This window comes from Palaemon carinicauda, chromosome 8 (assembly GCF_036898095.1).
Source record: "Palaemon carinicauda isolate YSFRI2023 chromosome 8, ASM3689809v2, whole genome shotgun sequence".
Lineage (NCBI taxonomy): Eukaryota > Metazoa > Arthropoda > Malacostraca > Decapoda > Palaemonidae > Palaemon > Palaemon carinicauda.
This window is the reverse complement of record NC_090732.1, coordinates 124,619,878-124,638,040: the sequence shown is the minus strand read 5'-3', so window position 1 is coordinate 124,638,040 and position 18,163 is coordinate 124,619,878. Positions and strand designations below refer to the sequence as shown.

General features: G+C 44.2%; 1 protein-coding gene across 5 annotated transcripts in view; it reads left to right on the top strand.

Moving 5' to 3' along the window:
• Positions 1-18,163, top strand: part of Rbcn-3B (WD repeat-containing protein Rbcn-3B) — a 307,575-nt gene that overhangs the window by 1,365 nt on the left and 288,047 nt on the right. For all 5 annotated transcript variants that reach the window (XM_068378881.1, XM_068378884.1, XM_068378883.1 and 2 more), the window contains exon 2: positions 8,901-9,065. In XM_068378881.1, the coding sequence (XP_068234982.1) occupies positions 8,904-9,065 (162 nt within the window). In that variant the 5' untranslated portion in view covers positions 8,901-8,903. The remainder of the gene's footprint in view (positions 1-8,900; positions 9,066-18,163) is intronic.

Sequence of the window (18,163 nt, the reverse complement as noted above, 5' to 3'; positions counted from 1 at the left end):
CAAGACCCCAATGAAAATCAACAAGATTGAAGGACCAAAGTGAGAAATTGGGGTTTTTGGATTACGGAAAACACTTGGATTAAGATGCAGGGATGCAACCTAACAACCTAATATTGACACTGGGTCCTCCTTTCTTACCGGAGTGGTCGCTTAGCTCCAGTGACCTTTCTTATGTTCATTTCCTTGCCTACGTACATCATGATGTCGCTGAAAACCCTCGATAAACCTTATCCAGCTTGGTTAATATATGGTACTGCACTTACATTCTTAGCGAAACTGGAATTTGCTACAAGAAATAGATGAATGCGTGGTATTTTGTCATTTTTCTATATTACTAATGGAGGCTGGGACATGATAACTTACATGTCGATTAACTAAAATATAAACACCATTTGATTATCTAAGTCCATTGTTTACTTTTAAGAGACTGATTGTGTTACTCCTCATTCGTTGTTTGAATTTGCCTTTGGCAGCTTTCTGTTTTTTGTACAGTAATACCTAATCATGAGCTGGCTTTTTTAATCCATTAAGAGCTTCATAATATTTTGCATAAGTTCCTTTATTTTGTTTAATAAGAGCCATTTCTCCCACTCCACTTCAGTTCTAGTATGTATACAATTGGTTGTAGATGTCTTCCATGGGAATTCAATCTATTTTGAAACTTATGGTAATTTCATCTCTATTGGTCATTTATTATGTTTAAAACACTCTGTTCAGTATACTATACTGTATATAGCTATTGTTGCTCATCTGAAAGTAAAAAATATCCCTGAAATAATGATCCACATGATTGGTGTGCGTAGCTCATCTATGTATTGCTTGCCAGAATAGAGGAGCAATGAGCTAATGCATATTTGCAATCGAAACGATCCCTGGTGGAGCAAATACCCTGTGAGGGATGTGATATGGATTAAAGGTATAATCATGATACTTTGATAGTAACCCATGTGGATGACACATGCAGCACATCCATGTACCTCTTACCAAAAGAGAGGAGTAATCTAATAATGTTTATTTGTGAGTGAAGCGAGTCACGTCAGATCAAAAACCATTTTGGGGACGCGATGTGAATCATGGGTGATTATGCACTTACATGAACCATATATCTTTTCAACTAGTTATCTATCATTTATTATGCATTTCTGACCATTACTATTGCTGAAAATTACTTGGTTTTATTGTTTCACCACTCAAAACCCTGGTTTCCCACCAGGATATCCCATAATTGTTTTTATATGGGTAGGAAAACTCATGAATGAGTGGTTTGGCCCAGCTCATGGTAGGAAATGGATGAAACACAAGATAATGAGTTGGAAAAGATTATGTGGATCATGTATTTGGCTAGAAATTAAAGTACTGTATTATATATTTACCCAAAGGTTTGTCGAGAGCAACTTTGGAGCTTCCAGAGTTGACTGCAAAGAATCTCTCAACTTTCTTTGTTCCGTAACTGGAATACAAAGCTACGCTATTTATTGGGGAATTACATTCGGCGAAGCTTAAAGGTGAACCATTAGACTTTTAGCAAGGGTTATCTACTCATCCTGTGACTTTGCTTCACTTTACTTTTGGCTCAGGGAGAGAGATGTTGTCTTTCTCCCCTCTCCAACTGACCGGCTTTTTGACTTTTTAATCTTGCTTTCTTTTTATTTTATTCAGTATCTATGAAAACATTCTGTATGGTTTTATATATATTTTAAGCTTTCTTTACAGTAAATTTGTTGTTTGTGTGACAGCGTTGTGCGGCAGGTTCTCAAGGATAGAGAACCTTCCCTTGGACAACAGACATCCATAGGCTGGTGGCCTTCCGAGTTACTTGGCCGCCGCCGCAGGGGAGTTGTCATCATTTAGATTCTCCTTAGTTCGGCGGTTATCGCTGCCCTCCCCTCTACGTGTCTTTTGTGGGAATCTTCTTGCAGCCTTCATAGAGCTTGACTTCGGTCTTGCTCTTTCTTACTGACAACACTGCCAGGGATACTCTGTAGGGGTACTGTACACCTTTCCTGTTCGTGGGTTAGGTTACGCTTCTGAATGGTTTTCTTCATTAATTAAGTGAAATAATAATTGTTTGTAATTTAATTTTTCAGCTTCGACTCTGCTTGCTTGCGGAGGGTGCTCGTAATCTTAGCATGTCTGCTCCCTCTCGCGGTAACCCCTTCCCGCCAAAGGGTTGAGTAGTGCTTCCGAGTAGTTTGTTTTGTCAGCTGAATTAATTAATTGTAATTCTTGTTTTGTTACAGTTTTTTACGCTGCTGCTCTCCTTCTTCCGTCGATTCGGCCGAGGAAGGGAGTGCGCAGTCCTTAAATGTGTCTGTCTGTTCTTTCGGGGGATACCTTTCCTGTCCGTATATTAGGTATTCCTCCGGAGGGAGTTTTTTTTGCATAATTTGTTTTTATTTTTCCTCAGTTGGCAAGGCTGTAATTCTTCGTTCGGCTAAGCTAGTCGATGTAGAAGAGGAGTGCTGTTCGTTCCTGCTGAATCCGCTGTCACTTTCCTGTTATCTTGCGCCTGTGGCAGCTCATGGTCAGCATGCTAACCTTGAGGAACCAGCTCTGGCTACGTTTTCTCAGGTAACGCTCGATGCTGACCTTCAACTTGAAAAAGACTTGTTGACGGGAAGCAAAGAGCGCTGCACGGAGGTCCGCCTCCAGGGGTTGGACTACTTTCCCTTCCGAGGGAGAGTTATCATCCCTAGGTGTTGGGTTGTCTTTCCTTCCAAGGGAGAACTTCACCTTCTCTGTTTAGCAACCTTCATGCCTGCAGGGAGAATTGCTGACAACTACATCTTAGTGGTTGTAGACCCCACCGTACTTGTCCGCCACTTCGACTTAGAGGTGTTACCTCGCCTTCGGTGAAAAGACATCTCTTTGGCTCTTCAGTCTCGTCATTGCAGCTCTCCTTTTTGGAGGAGCCTTCTCATTCTAATTCTACTGGTTCCCGACCTTCGCCTGTTTCTTTGGACCCGCCTGCCCGTCAACGAACCCCAGTTTGTGGCGCACTGTCAAGGTCTTGTTTGCGAGCTTCTTGTGGGGATGTTCGCCCTTTAAAAGGCCACATCCCATCTCCAGATCACCGTTCGTCTGTTCGCCGATCAACTGCCCGTCAGTCTCCTGCCTACCGTACTGCAGCTCGCTGATTGTCAATTGTCTGATTGCCAACCGCCAACTCGCTAATCTCCGGTGCGCCATTCGCCAGCCTTGCAACGTTTGTCTGTTCACCGCTCATCTCTAACTTTTCACCATCGAAGTGCTGTTTGTGGATCGCTGTCTCTGATCGCCAATTGTCAGCCTGCCAATCGTTGATCTCTAGGGCGCCGATCACCAATCACCAATCATCAGCTTAATGATCGCCAGCTCGCCGATCGTCAATCACCAATCGACAGCTTACCAATCGCCAATCACCATTCGACAGCTTACCAATCGCCGATTGCTTTCTCGTCTTTTTTCCAATCGTCGACCTCGAGTTTCGTCGATCGCCAAACTCCAGCTCACCGATCAGCAATTGTCAGCTTGCTGATCGCCTGTTCACCGATCGTCGATTGCTTGCTCGTCTTTCTCCGATCGTCAATTGCTAGCTCGTCTTTTTCCGATCGTTTATTGTCGTCCTCCAGTCTCATTAATCCCTGATCTCCAACTTGCTGATCGCTGAGTGCAAGCTCGCCGATTGCCAATCCTCAGCTTGGTACTCGCCGATTGCTAGCTCGCCTATCGCCAATCGTAAGCTTGCCGATCGCTGATTGTTAGCTTGCCGTTTGCTGCTGTCTAGCGCACAGATCACCGATTTCTAGCTCGCCGATCGCCGATTGCTAGCTTGCCGATCGCCAATTGCTAGCTCACCAATCGCTGATCTCTAGCTCGCCAATCGCCGATTTCTAGCTCGCCGATCGTTGGTTCCCCGTGAATTGTTAGCTTACTGATCGCCGATTTCTAGCTTTCTGATCACCGATTTCTAGCTCGCTGAACGCCAATTTCTAGCTCGCCAACTCGCCATTCGTTGGACCATTCTGCTGTTCTTCTACTAACCGATTGTCAATTGCCAGCAGCTCGGTTTATGCAAGCTCGGAGATTGTTGATCGCCTGCTCGCTGGTCACCAGATCTCCGTTTCAATGTCTAGACGATCTCCAGCTTCTTACCAATCGTATCGATCACATATTGGTGTTCAACCAATCGTCTTTCGCCATTCTTGACAGGCGACAGCTCTTCCTTCGTCAACTTGATGTTCGCTTACTCGCTGTTCGCTGTTTGCCAGCTTGTGCTTATTACATGTACTAAGCCAGACCAAGATCGCCTTCTCTCCTCGCTACTTCCCACATAGAGTTGAAGGAGATGCACCTGAGAGTCTCTCTTTGGAGAGTGCTCTCATCTGGACGACATAGATCATCTCACCTCTCTCTTGGGCTTGCTCTACATCGGTAGTCCTCCCATGTAGAGTTGAAGGAGTTTAATGCTGTTTTCCTTCTGGGAACCTAACCTATCACTCTCCATTGACGACTGGGGTAATGCACGAGGGTTACCCTTGGCACTTAATACCCCTCCTGGTTTCTGACCTTCGACCGTACTTACGGACTCTCCACTGTCTCGTCGTTCGACAGATCATCTCTCCTCTCCATCTGCTTTCCGGTGAACTCCGGTTCATGGTCCGCCAGCTGGTTCCAGCCATCAGGTTGATCTTCCATCATCGACACGTCTACAGGCTGCTGCTCGTTGTTAGTTCGCGTTCCTTTCCGGCGGTTTTCCGCTCTCCTAAGGGTCACTGTCCTTCCCGGGGTCACTGATTGTCAGTGCGCTAGTCACCATCTCGCTGATCTTCGACCTGCTGACCTCCAATCCACTGATCTCCGACTCGCCGATCGCCAGCAGCCCTCCACTCACCAGCTCATCAGTAGTTTTTATATGCTTGATGGTCACCTTCTTGTCATTCACCAACGACTTTCCTCTCTCCAAGAGCGGAAGGCAAATGACACCAGCCTCGCGCTGCTCATTGTTCGCCAACTCGTCGGTCGCTTAGACGAGCGTCAAACGACTGGCAGTTTCCATCAGTAATCAGCAGCTCGCCGACAGGCAGCTATGCGTCACTTTGCTGCCACAGCACAGCGACCCCAGGAACTGGCCCCCAATCATCGCCATTGTTCACCAGAACAACACCACTCTAATGAATGGCACGGTTTGCGGGAAGAGAAGCTTTCTAAGCCTTCTCCTCCTTGAGCTTCCGAGCTCCCTCCTAAGAGACATAAGTCTTCACCCTATCGTTCTCCTTCGCCTCATTCTACTCCTCACAAAAGCTGCACATCGCGTCTGCCGTGGAGTGCGGAAAAAGGCAAGACATCTAAGCAGTAGGAGTTCAAAGTTTGGCCCCAGTCCCTTCACAGCTGATGCTTTTTCCTCAGATGGAGACATCAGCACTGCAGCCTTCCTTGAGAACTTCTTTGATGGCGGATAAGACTTCCTTGCAGAGGCCCTCTTTGTCGTTCCCTTTAGGGGAATTTCTGATAGTACTGTACAGCTATTGGGCAGGATCCTTGGTTTGGAGCCTTGGTTGAACTGTCAAGCAAGCCTTTGCGACAGTTATCCCACCTGCTCGTTCATCAGAAACTCCCAGGATCCTCCTAGAGGAGTCTTCCTTACCTTCTACCGACCCAAGGTGAAAATCTACAGTTCCTTCCTGTAGAGAAACTTTTGGAGTCCCTGACTAGTTAGTCTCATCCAGGGTCAAGCTGACCTTTGTCAGGACATCCAAAGAAAGGTCAAGTAGTATCTTGCCCGCTCCTCCTCGCCTGGCTGCTCCTCAGCCAGCAGTTCAGGTGGTAGTTTTGTGCAGGGAAGAGTCCCTATATGACTCTTTCTTGCCCTCGCCCATTAAGGAGGTCCCTCGAGAACTCAGGGTAGCCCTAAAACTTGTGAAAGATATGATCCTTCTCTCTATGGTTGACCAACATAAGGGTTTTCTACTGAAACTATTCGGCAATAGATCGAGATGGAGAAGATCTTCGTGCCTTGTCTGACAAATGTCTCCTTCTAGGGTCAGAACTCCTATAAGGCAAGCTCGAGTCAGACTCCAAGGGAATCCGGGGATTAGCCCTGATTGGAACAGTCGGGGCCTGTGGTGGTGGAGGAGCCACACCCAAGGACTTATGCAGGGTTGTTAGGAAAGTACTAACCCATGCAGGGAGCTCAGCATCCTTTGATAAGTCCTGGGTTTCTTTAGAGAATCCAGGGGAGGAGAACGTCTTCTAGGAGGAACCCTAGAGGTAGCCTGTGTAGACGTAGGAGAGAGTCTGTGGTAGCAGGAGGTGCTCCTTCATCAAGCGAAGAGGACGGTCTGCGCTAATAGGCATGTTAGCATACCTATTAGGAGGCTTCTTAAACCCTTCTGGAAAGGGTATAGGCCTGCCACTAGAGGTGGTAGAAGCCGTAGGCGGAGGTATTGGTACCGCTCTTGCCTCCGAAACCCCTACTCGTGAATTGTTCATGGAAATAACCAATTTGCGTGCAAAATTGTGAGTTTCGGGCCGCAATGGGCGTGATTCATGAGTAGAAGTGCTCGTAACACGAGCGATAGTAGCCATGCTGGACGGAGGAAGCTTCGAGCATTCCTGTTGCTTCAGAGGACCGCCTACGCCAGACGTAGTCGGCCGGGTTGAGGAGCGATGTGTTGATGGACTGTGCTACATTTACCTCTTCCTCTAGACGAGGAACGTGTAGACCTTGAAGTTCGCGATCATGAACATACTGTACTGTTCGTGATCACGAGCGTCTAGCCCTCAATCGAGAACGGCATGAATGTCGAAAGTGCCTGGCTCGTGAACGTGAGTGTTGGCCGTGCAATCATGAACGTCGTCCTCGTGATCTAGATTGGCGTGATCTAGAACGCGAGCGTCCAGGCCTAGGTGACTCAGTTGCTTGTGATCGTGAAAGACGCCATCGTGAGACTTTACCTCGAGAAGAGGAAGGCCTCCAAGGAGAGCGTTTAGACCACTGGTCTCGTGAGCGTGAAGCTCTAGAGCAAGAACGCCTTCTGGACAAAGAGCGTTGAGATCGTGATGACATACGAAATGTATGATCTTCAGATTGTCGCGAAAGATGATTAGGAGAAGAGGGTCCCAAAGAACGAAAAGATGGAGAAACTCGTCCCCACGAGCCGCTGGTGGAAGGAGCACTTGTCTCTAGAAGATCATCACATACAGTCAAAGTATTCTTATGGAGAGAAACAGAGGGCTGAAGGTTAACAGATGACGATGTCCCAGGATGGCGAGTAGGATCATTGTCAGCAGGAGGTCATTGGAGGGGCGAATGCAAGCGATCGCCTCGTCCATGTGTGGAAGGTCCAGTAGAGGGCAACAGATGTGCCTCGCAAACCTCCAAAGCAAAGGATGTTGAGGGCACTGGATCAGGATCCTTCCTGGCACCATGCTGGAGGTGAAATTGCTCCTCTAGAAGCAACTACCCCCTCAGTACCACGGGGATGCCAACGAGTTATGCGGTCTGCGCTCCTGCTCGATTGCCCCTCGGAAGAGCACAAACGAGAAAGAGCTTTAGAAAGAGGTTTGGGGGTGCGAGATGAAAAAGAACGCACTTTCCTTGCCTCTGAGGGAGAAAGATTGCACTAAGCCTTCCTCTTTCTGCGCCATCCAAACTTCACCCATCGGGAGGCAGGCCACTCCCTACACTCTTCACAGGGTGAACCATGCTCGGAGTGATGCCCTCTACACGGAGGACACAGAGAGTGCGGGTCGGTATCCAGCGATGACATAAAGGTACCGAACACAGCACCCTCGCGCCCAGGACAGGTCCGCATGAAGGCGATCAGAAGCACAGGCTCACCTGAAATGAGGAAGAAAGATCACAAAGTCAATGGCAGCCTTTGTAGGAGAGAGAGGAGACATTCACTCTCTACAAGCCAAAAGAAAAGAGTGATGTAGCTCCCGGCCATGAGAGTACCCGTATATATAGAGGCAGCGGGGTACCTCCCATCCGCCCTCGTCCTACCGGCACAGTTGGTTAGGCAGGGTTGCCACCTCACACTTTTAGTCTAATGGCTACCTTCCAGCTTCGCCAGAAGATGATCCACATGAATATCTACAGGTTTGTATTAGTTAGGGAAGAATACAAATTATCTCTGAATTTGTCATATTTTTCCCAACATACAAACTTGGGGCTATTTATACAAATTGTCCCGCCAGCCCTATCTCCCAAGAAGTCCTGCCAGAAAGCAGTTTGCTCAGCCCAGGTGTGTGAGTGAGCGGGGTACCTGGGTACTCCACCCCCAACCCGCTAATTAGTGGTTGGGAAGGTTATCCCTCGCTAAAATTACCATGGCTCGTCACTCAGCTTTGGCGAAAGGTTATCCCTATAAATAGCTCCAGGTTTGTATGTTAGGAAAACTACAAATTACATACAAATTTGTCATTTTTCCTAAGAATGCAAACCTTAAGCTCTTTATACTGATTTGTATTGCAATCACCTATCTCCTGTAAGTCAACTGCCTGCAATAAAAAGTGACGACTTATCATCGGTGAGTGTGTGAGCGGGGTAGCTGGTCTAACCCCAATACTCCCTCTGTTAACTAGCGGTGGGGTGTTATACCTCGCTAAAGTCTTATGGCTAGTTTCCAGCATCACCAAAAGTATATTCCCTATAAAGAGCTCAAGGTTTGTACAGTATTGTTAGGAAAAGTAAAAATTACTTCCAAATTTGTTATTTTGATTTTGGACTTATGGAATGCAACACAGTAATAAACCCATTGTTGAGTGTACAGTATTAATTTAAGGGTATGTGTACCTGACTTTATATAAAACATTTATTCTATGAATTATTTTTTATTTTCAGTTATTTTTAACTTTTTCTATGTTGCTGTGAAGCGTGCTTGGAATCATATCTTGATATTCTTTTTTTTTTTCAGAGAATGGGATCATTAAACTTGGTGGTTCCACTTGTAATGTGGGGACGAGAGTCTCCCACGCATGATATCTCCTGTGTTCTTCTCACTCAAGATGTCCAAACGGTTATTACTGGTTCGAGGGATGGACAGATATGTGTTTGGGACTTTGAACCTCCAAAACTCAAAGTAAGATTTAAAATTACATTAATTTTGTTCCAACACAAATACAAACCATTATCTTTTAATAGGAGTACATTAATCCATCACCATATCATGGTTCACCTATTGCTCCCTCAGTACATTGTGGATTTATAAATATATTATATGTAAATCTGTGTCGCAGACTCTTTATATCATGGGTTTCTGAAGGCAGATAGGGTCTATATTTTGCATACTGTATTTTGATTTTTTTCCATTAAAAATAGTCATTTTGGCCTAAAAATTAATAAGTAAATAAATGCAGCAATATCGTATATGAATGCAGTAATACCGTATATACTCGTGTAACACTTGCAATCTTCCGTATCGTGCCAGGACCAAACTTGGAGATCACAAAAAATCCCAAAAAGTTTATTATCATGTATCTTATGTATTATGCTAGTTCCTTTTTTGAGACCAAATTAGAATAAACTAACAACTTTTACTCCCTCTTTATCCCAAATTTTAGTTCAATAAGTTAAAAAAGCCAAAGAGAATGAATGATAAACATGCCATTAGTAATGCATACGGCTATAAACAACTGATTCGGTTAACAACAGCTGTTCTGCCTGCATTTCAGTTTTGGTACGATAATACAGTAAATAATTAACGTAGTTGCCATAAATGACGTTAAGTAGAATATGACTAAAAGGTATACAAAATTACACAAAAACTACCTAAGGAATTAGAAAAGTCAATAACTTCCAAATCTTTGTAGTCAAGCACTGTAAAGGTACAGAATATAGAATTATCATATATCGCAACAGGGAGGAAACGCCTCTTCCCTTCAATATGCCATTAAAATCGAGAGTAACTAAGTTTTAGAAAAGTTTTCTGTAATCAGCTGATTTTGAAAGCATAGATGGTATTCTCAATTATCTCACAAATGTAAACAATGGAAAAGACGTAGATTCGCTTTGATTTTATTTCTTAATACGACACTAATAAGAGAATATTACAATAGTTATTATTGGGTAGTTGTACAGGTTGAGAATCCTTTATCCTAAATTCCAAAAGTTTTTGAAATGAAAAAAAAAATCCACAGTACTGGGAAGAAGGTTCCGTACATTACGTGACCTACATAGGGTCTCGCTTTGCTGTTAGAAATTGTTATAGTAACCTCTTTGTTCCTTATCCATTCTGATTATAGCCTTTTAGTGCACTCCAGGGTTTGAAATACAGTGAACCCTCGCTACTTCGCGGTTCGACCATCGCGGATTCACCACTTCGCGGGTTTTTTCCATAACCCATATATATATACATATCGCGGATTTTCCGGAAATTTCGAAAATACCGCAATATCTGAAGACCCCAAATACGATATTTCGTTACCTGTAATTCCATTAATACTGTAATTAGTAATATCTGCTCTTACTGATTGTTCATTGCATTACATATGACATATAATTAAGCACAGAAAGAAATAAAACACGAAAAGAGAATGTGATCATACGATAATTCAGTACTGTATACAGTACGTAGTAAAATTAAATCGAACATGAAACGCAAATCAGATGCAGTCATACCATATTAGAATGGTGTAAGGCTGCTGTTGGCTACTACTGTACTGTACTACAAATGTAATGGAAGTGCTTCTTTTCCATGAATCTTTTGTATGTATACGTACGTAGTACTGCATCCAATAATATTCTTTGTTGCAAAAATCACTTTTCAATATTAAACTTAGCCGGTGATTATATAAGCTGCAGCTCTGCTGCCCGACAGAAAAACTCTACGCTCGAAATCCGCCAGCGATCGCTATGCAGGTAGGGGGTGTACTTCAACAGCGCCATCTGTCGTGCAGGTACTCAGTACTCAATGTAAACACAGAACTCAATTTTCTCTCTGTCGTGCCACCGGCAAGACCTACTAAATTCGCTGTTGCTTACTGGATTGGTTTTCACATTTTTTGGTGAAGTACACATTTCTAGTTTTGAGCTTTCGCTTTGCAGACGTTATCTTCAATACATCCTTGCATTCTTTGATTGATTTTGGATTATTTGTTGACGACTTTGGATAGATTTTGAATTCCCCTTTGACTAATTCAAAATGGCTGACCCTTCTCAAGTCCCTAAGTTCAGGAAATGTAATGCTAGGGACTGTTCAAGGCGTCTTCCGAAGGCCTCTATCGATCCTCACACCGTTTGTTCCAATTGTCGGGATAAGACCTGTCAATTGGAAGATCGATGTGAGGAATGCGTTGGGCTTTCGGAATTCGATTTCATCGAATTCCAGAAATACACACGTAGGCTAGAGAGAGATAGAGTCAGGAGAAGTTCATCTCGCTCCGTTGAATTTTCCTCTCCTCATGCCCCACAACCTATTCCTTCCCCTGTAGTGGTTGCTCCTGATCCCCCTTCTAGCACTCAAGAACCTTCGATGGCAGATATGATGCGTGCCATCCAGGCTCTGGGTGAGAGAGTCGAGTCATTGGCGAGTGACCGTAACCAACTCATGGCAGACGTCAAGGAGTTGAAGTGTAAGAGTGCAGTGGATAGTGACAAAGTGAGTGGTAGTGTTGTGGAAAGTGTTGTAGATAGTGTTGCGTTTGAGGGTTCGTCTGTTCGTGCCTGTCGTCCTCCCAGTCCGGGACCTCTTGCATGCTCCCAAGCCCAGGGGAGAAGCAATGTCGTACGACCAAAGGGTTCGAGAGGCTTTAACCCTGGATAGGTACGATGGGTCGTTTGCGACCCCGAGCGTCAAAAAAAAACAGGTTTTTCTCACGTGACTCACCCCCGTGACTGAATTTGTGGGTGATCGACCTGCAGGAGGTGTCTCCCCTACACGCTCTAGTAGTGTCCAGATGTGCATTGCTGTAGCTGTACTCCTTCCCCAATTTCTGAGACGCGTCGGGGTCGTTCGCGACCGAGTTTACCCTTCTAAGGTAGTTTGCATAATTATCAAAGTTATTATGTATTATGAAATTGTCGTAGAATGGTGCAACTTGTATAGGTTATCAGTTGTGGAAAGTCTTGGTGGATTGTTTGGCTACCATGTGCATGATTTTTTTTTTAGTTAAAATGTCGTTCATCACCACGAGGACCATTTTACCGCGAGTGCCCCTTTTTCATTTTTTTTCATTTTTTTGCCAAGTCATTTTTCCGTAAGATATTGCCAAATAGGGTCATAAAACTTTTGCTTGTTTAGTGTTGGAAAGTGTGTCTAGATGATCTGGCTACCCATGCATGACTTTGTTTTTGTTAGATACGATGTAGTTATTGGTATATTGGGTATTTAACTGCGGTTACCAATTTCTGTTTTTTTTTCAATATTTGTAAAAATTACTACGTAGTAAGGAATTGTCGTATATTATTCATTTTTTTTTCATGTTTATGTGTTAGAAAGTGTGCCTTGATGGTTGGGCTAACACGTGCATGTCTTTTTTTTTATCTGAGATGCCGTATATTAGAATGTCGGGCATTTTACCGCGAGTGTCCCTTTTTCATTTTTTTTCATTTTTTTGCCAAGTCATTTTTCCGTAAGATATTGCGAAATAGTATCGTAAAACTTTTGCTTTTTTAGTGTTGGAAAGTGTGTCTAGATGATCTGGCTACCCATGCGTGATTTTGTTTTTGTCAGATACGACGTAGTTATTGGTATATTGGGTATTTAACTGCGGTTGCCAATTTCTGTTTTTTTTTCAATATTTGTAAAAATTTACTACGTAGTAAGGAATTGCCGTATATTATTGATTTTTTTTTCATGTTTGTGTTAGAAAGTGTGCCTTGATGGTTGGGCTAACACGTGCATGTCTTTTTTTTTTATCTGAGATGCCGTATATTAGAATGTTGGGCATTTTTCCGCGAGTGCCCCTTTTTATTTGTTTTGCATTTTTTTGCTTAGTCATGTTACCGTAAGGAATTGGCAAGTAGTGTCGCAAAACTTTTATAGTGTTGGAAAGTGTTTCTAGATGATCTGGCTACCCATGCCTATTTTTTTTTTAGCCAGATATGGCGTATATATAAGTATGTGTTCGATTTTCCTGTGATTGCCATTTTTTCGTTTTTTCCCATTTCTTTCAAAATTACTACGTACTAAGGAACTATCACAGAGTAATATTTCATTTATATGTTTATTTGTCGGAAAATGTGCCTTGATGGTTTGCCTAGCACGTGACTGAAATTTTTTTTTTCTGAAATGCCGTATATTAGAATGGCCATTTTTCCACGATTGCCCGTTTTTATTTGTTTTGCATTTTTTTGCTTAGTCATGTTACCGTAAGGAATTGGCAAGTAGTGTCGCAAAACTTATAATTTTATAGTGTTGGAAAGTGTTTCTAGATGATCTGGCTACCCATGCCTATCTTCTTTTTTTAGCCAGATATGGCGTATATATAGGTATGTGTTCGATTTTCCTGTGATTGCCATTTTTTCGTTTTTTCCCATTTCTTTCAAAATTACTACGTACTAAGGAACTATCACAGAGTAATTATTCATTTGGATGTTTATTTGTCGGAAAATGTGCCTTGATGGTTTGCCTAGCACGTGGCTGAATTTTTTTTTCTGAAATGCCGTATATTAGAATGTTAGCCATTTTTCCGCGAGTGCCCCTTTTTATTTGTTTTGCATTTTTTTGCTTAGTCATGTTACCGTAAGGAATTGGCAAGTAGTGTCGCAACTTATACTTTTATAGTGTTGGAAAGTGTTTCTAGATGATCTGGCTACCCATGCCTATCTTTTTTTTAGCCAGATATGGCGTATATATAGGTATGTGTTCGATTTTCCGGTGATTGCCATTTTTTCGTTTTTTCCCAATTCTTTCAAAATTACTACGTACTAAGGAACTATCACAGAGTAATGATTCCTCTAGATGTTTATTTGTCGGAAAATTTTGTTTACTTTTTTTTTGATTGAATATCATCAAATTTTTTTAGCTAAAATATTATATTGTTTTACATTTTTTTTTTTTTCGATTTTATTTCCCTTCAAAAAAATTTTTTTGGGTCAGAATTTTAATTTTATAGTCGTAAAATAATCGACTATTATCCAGCAACCCACCATACAATTTTTATGCATATCCAATAATAATTAGATTAGTAAATAACACCTTGAAATTGACATACCCTTCCTACATTTCAAGTGGCAGATTAGGGAGTCTGAGTCAGTGGGGTTGGCGGCCATTTTGTGGACATATCCGAAGCGTAAGTTGCCCTATCTATATATATTCTTGTTCCCTATAGAATTTGTGATATTTTGGTATATTTTTACCCGCATAAATATCATATTATATATTAAATATATGTATTTTTTTACGAAATTTCTAAGTACTCAAAAAATTACCTTTAGATATGGCCTCTGATATAAATGTAATTTACAAAATAATGAAGATTTTTTTACATATTTCTATTTTAGGATAACATATGTTTATTCCCTAAAAAAATTAGCCACTTCCTATTTCATTTGGGTACCCAAAAAAATTCATGAAATTTGGACAAATTTTTTTGGCCAAAAAAAGTTACCCTTTTTTTCTCATTTCAGATCTTCACCTCCATGGGTCTGACTTCATCCAAAATACATCAAGATGTGTCCTAAACATTCAAGAATCAATTCCTAAAAGGATTTGTGTATATATGTATAAACTTTTTTTTTATGAATTTTTATGTCAGGTCTTTTTTTTTTTCTACTTAATTTTTTAAAATATTTATAATAAATAGTTTTTCTGCAGATGAGTAGTATTTATTTTTACAGTTGTTTTAAGCATTCATTGAAGTTTTTTTTGGCAAAAGAAAAAAGGAGGTTACTGCAAAAACTGATTTTTCAAGAATTTTTTTTGGCGTCGGGGTCGTTCGCGTCCGAGTATACCCTTAAAGGGGTGTCCGAGGAGCGTACCTATCCAGGGTTAATCAGCGAACAGACGTTCCCTCCGTGGTTTCGGGCATATCTAACCAAGATCGCCCCACCCACACGAAGACGAGAGAGCCCATTTATTTATTGTCTGCGGAAGAGGTTTCTCGAAAGAAACCATGGACCAAGGTCTCGCGGCCTCTTAAGCGCAAGTCGGTCCCTTCCGCGCAAGTCCAACGGCCCAGTTGTAGCCACTGGGTCAGTTCGGACTCGCTGCAGTCTTCCGATGACTGCTCACCTCCTAAGAGAGGCAAAGCGGTACCGCATCAGGCAGTAACACCGTCTGTTGCCGCACCTGCTACTGTAGACCCTAAGTGGTCTTTGCTGCAGACCATGCAATCACAGTTAACGTCATTGATGCAGGACTTTCGTGCGGAGAAGGTTGACGCTGCACCAACCGCTAGCCTACAACCACCCACGGTTGTGCGTCCAGTGGACGCTGAGGCTACCTTCTCCCGCACTCCAGCTGTGAGAGTCCCGCCACCCATGCGTTCCAGTGTACCCTGCCAGCCGCATGTTGACGTTCAGCGACGCACGGAACCTTCCGTTGACGTTCGCAAGTTACAACAACAACCTAAGTTGTTTTGTTTTGACGCGGTGCGTCAACCTCCGCAACCCAGTGTGGTTACCTCTACTCGCCCACAGCAGACTAGACAGTCTGGAGTAGACGTTTTGCGTCGCCGCGCTGCTATGGTTGTTGCCAGTTCACAGACTGGGCAACAGTTCCATGACGTTGCGTCCGGTTCAGTCACGCGTGCACCCGTGCTGCCGGACTCAGCTGACCAGCCGATTCCTACTCCTTTGCCGCCTCCTCCTCAGTTTTCAGATGATGGACTCTCTGATGATGACGACGCTGCACACATTGACGACCCGCATACGGACATCGACGAACCCAAGACCACGCAACCCTCCTTGGACTTTAGGAAAGTTCTTGCACTGTTCAGGGAGATGTATCCTGATCAGTTTGTATCTGCGGCCCCACGCTCTCCTCCATCTGAGTTCGCTTTAGGCACGCAGTCATCTGCGCCTGCCTTTACGAAACTCGTCCTCGCCCGCTCGTCTAAGAGAGCTTTACGAGTGTTGGGAGAATGGATGCAGTCCAAAAAGAACCTAGGGAAGACAGCATTTACGTTTCCCCTGCGAGACTCTCTTCCAGATCGAGCGTCTGGTATGCCACGGGAGAAGTTCTCGGCTTGGGAGTTCCTGCCTCTGCCCAGGGCGACTTCTCAAGTCTTTTAGACTCTCCCCGCAGGCTAGCCATGAGACGCTCTAAGATATGTTGGTCTCCTTCAGACTTAGACCATCTGTTGAAAGGAGTGTTCAGAGCCTTCGAGGTTTTTAACTTTTTGGATTGGTGTTTGGGAGCGTTGAGCAGGAAGATCTCCCCTTCTGACAAGGAAGCTTCCTTGCTCATTATGTCCTGCATGGACAAGGCCATACGTGACGGATCCAGTGAGCTTGCGGCTTCGTTCGTTTCCGGGGTCCTCAAGAAACGGGAAAACCTTTGCTCGTTCCTGTCAGCTGGAGTAACACCGTGTCAGAGATCGGAACTTCTTTTTGCTCCTCTCTCAAAGTGCCTCTTACCAGAGGAATTGATAAAGGAGATTGCTGCCTCCTTGATTCAGAAGGACACCCATGACCTGGTTGCGTCCTCTGCCCGCAAAACCACCCCTTTGCCTACCGTATCTAGACCCAGGATGGACACTCCAGCGTCCAGATTCATTCCGCCCTTTCTGGCAGAGCCTCCAGCAGAGGAGGTGCTCGTGCCGAAGGGAGACGTGGGAAGAAGAAAGGTACCAAGTCCTTTAAAGGCAGAGTCTGACTGCCACCTTCTTCAGACAGCAGTGGGAGCCAGACTCAAGAACTTCTGGCAAATCTGGGAGAAAAGGGGCGCAGATGCGCAATCTGTGAAGTTGCTAAGAGAAGGGTACAAGATCCCGTTTGTCCGCAAACCCCCTCTAGCAACGTCTCCCATCGATCTCTCTCCCAGGTACAAAGAGGAAGACAAGAGGCTAGCCTTGAAGCAGGAGGTGTCTCTCTTGCTACAAAAGGGAGCGGTAGTCAAAGTCCGGGACCATCAATCCCCGGGCTTCTACAACCGTCTCTTCTTAGTGGTAAAGAAGACAGGAGGGTGGAGGCCGGTGCTAGACGTCAGTGCGCTGAATGTCTTTGTCATAAAGCAGACGTTCACCATGGAGACCACAAAGTCAGTTCTAGCAGCGGTCAGAAAGGAAGACTGGATGGTCTCTTTAGACCTAAGGGACGCATACTTTCACGTCCCCATCCACCCAGAATCCCAACCTTTTCTGAGATTCGTTTACGACAAGGTTGTCTACCAATTTCAAGCCCTGTGCTTTGGCCTAAGCACGGCTCCTCTTGTATTTACGAGGCTGATGAGGAATATTGCCAAATTCCTGCATTTAGCGGATATCAGAGCCTCTCTCTATTTGGACGACTGGCTTCTAAGAGCGTCTTCCAGTCGTCGCTGTCTGGAGAATCTAAAGTGGACTCTAGATCTGATCAAGGAATTGGGTCTCCTTGTCAATATGGAAAAGTCCCAACTGGTCCCATCCCAAACTATAGTGTACTTAGGGATGGAGATTCACAGTCAAGCTTTTCGGGCTTTTCCGTTGCCCCCCAGAACAAGTCAAGCCCAGGTATGCATCCAGAACATGCTAAAGAAGAAACGATGTTCAGTCAGACAGTAGATGAGTCTGATAGGGACGCTATCATCCCTGGAACAGTTCGTTTCGTTAGGGAGACTACACCTCCGTCCCCTTCAATTTCATCTAGCTGTTTACTGGAAAAAGGACAAGACGCTAGAAGCGGTCTCGATCCCCATTTCCGAGAAGATGAAGTCTTCCCTGACTTGGTGGAAGGACAGTATCAACCTCAGAGAGGGTCTGCCCCTGGCTGTTCAGACCCCCAACCACGTTCTCTTCTCGGACGCATCGGACACGGGCTGGGGTGCGACACTAGACGGTCGGGAATGCTCGGGAACATGGAACTCGAATCAAAGAACGTTACATATCAACTGCAAGGAGCTACTGGCAGTTCATCTGGCCTTGAAAAGCTTCAAGTCCCTCCTTCAAGGCAAAGTGGTGGAGGTGAACTCGGACAACACCACGGCCTTGGCGTACATCTCCATGCAAGGAGGGACCCATTCTATGACGTTGTACGAGATCGCAAGGGACCTCCTCACCTGGTCAAGAGATCTAAACCTTTCTCTAGTAACGAGGTTCA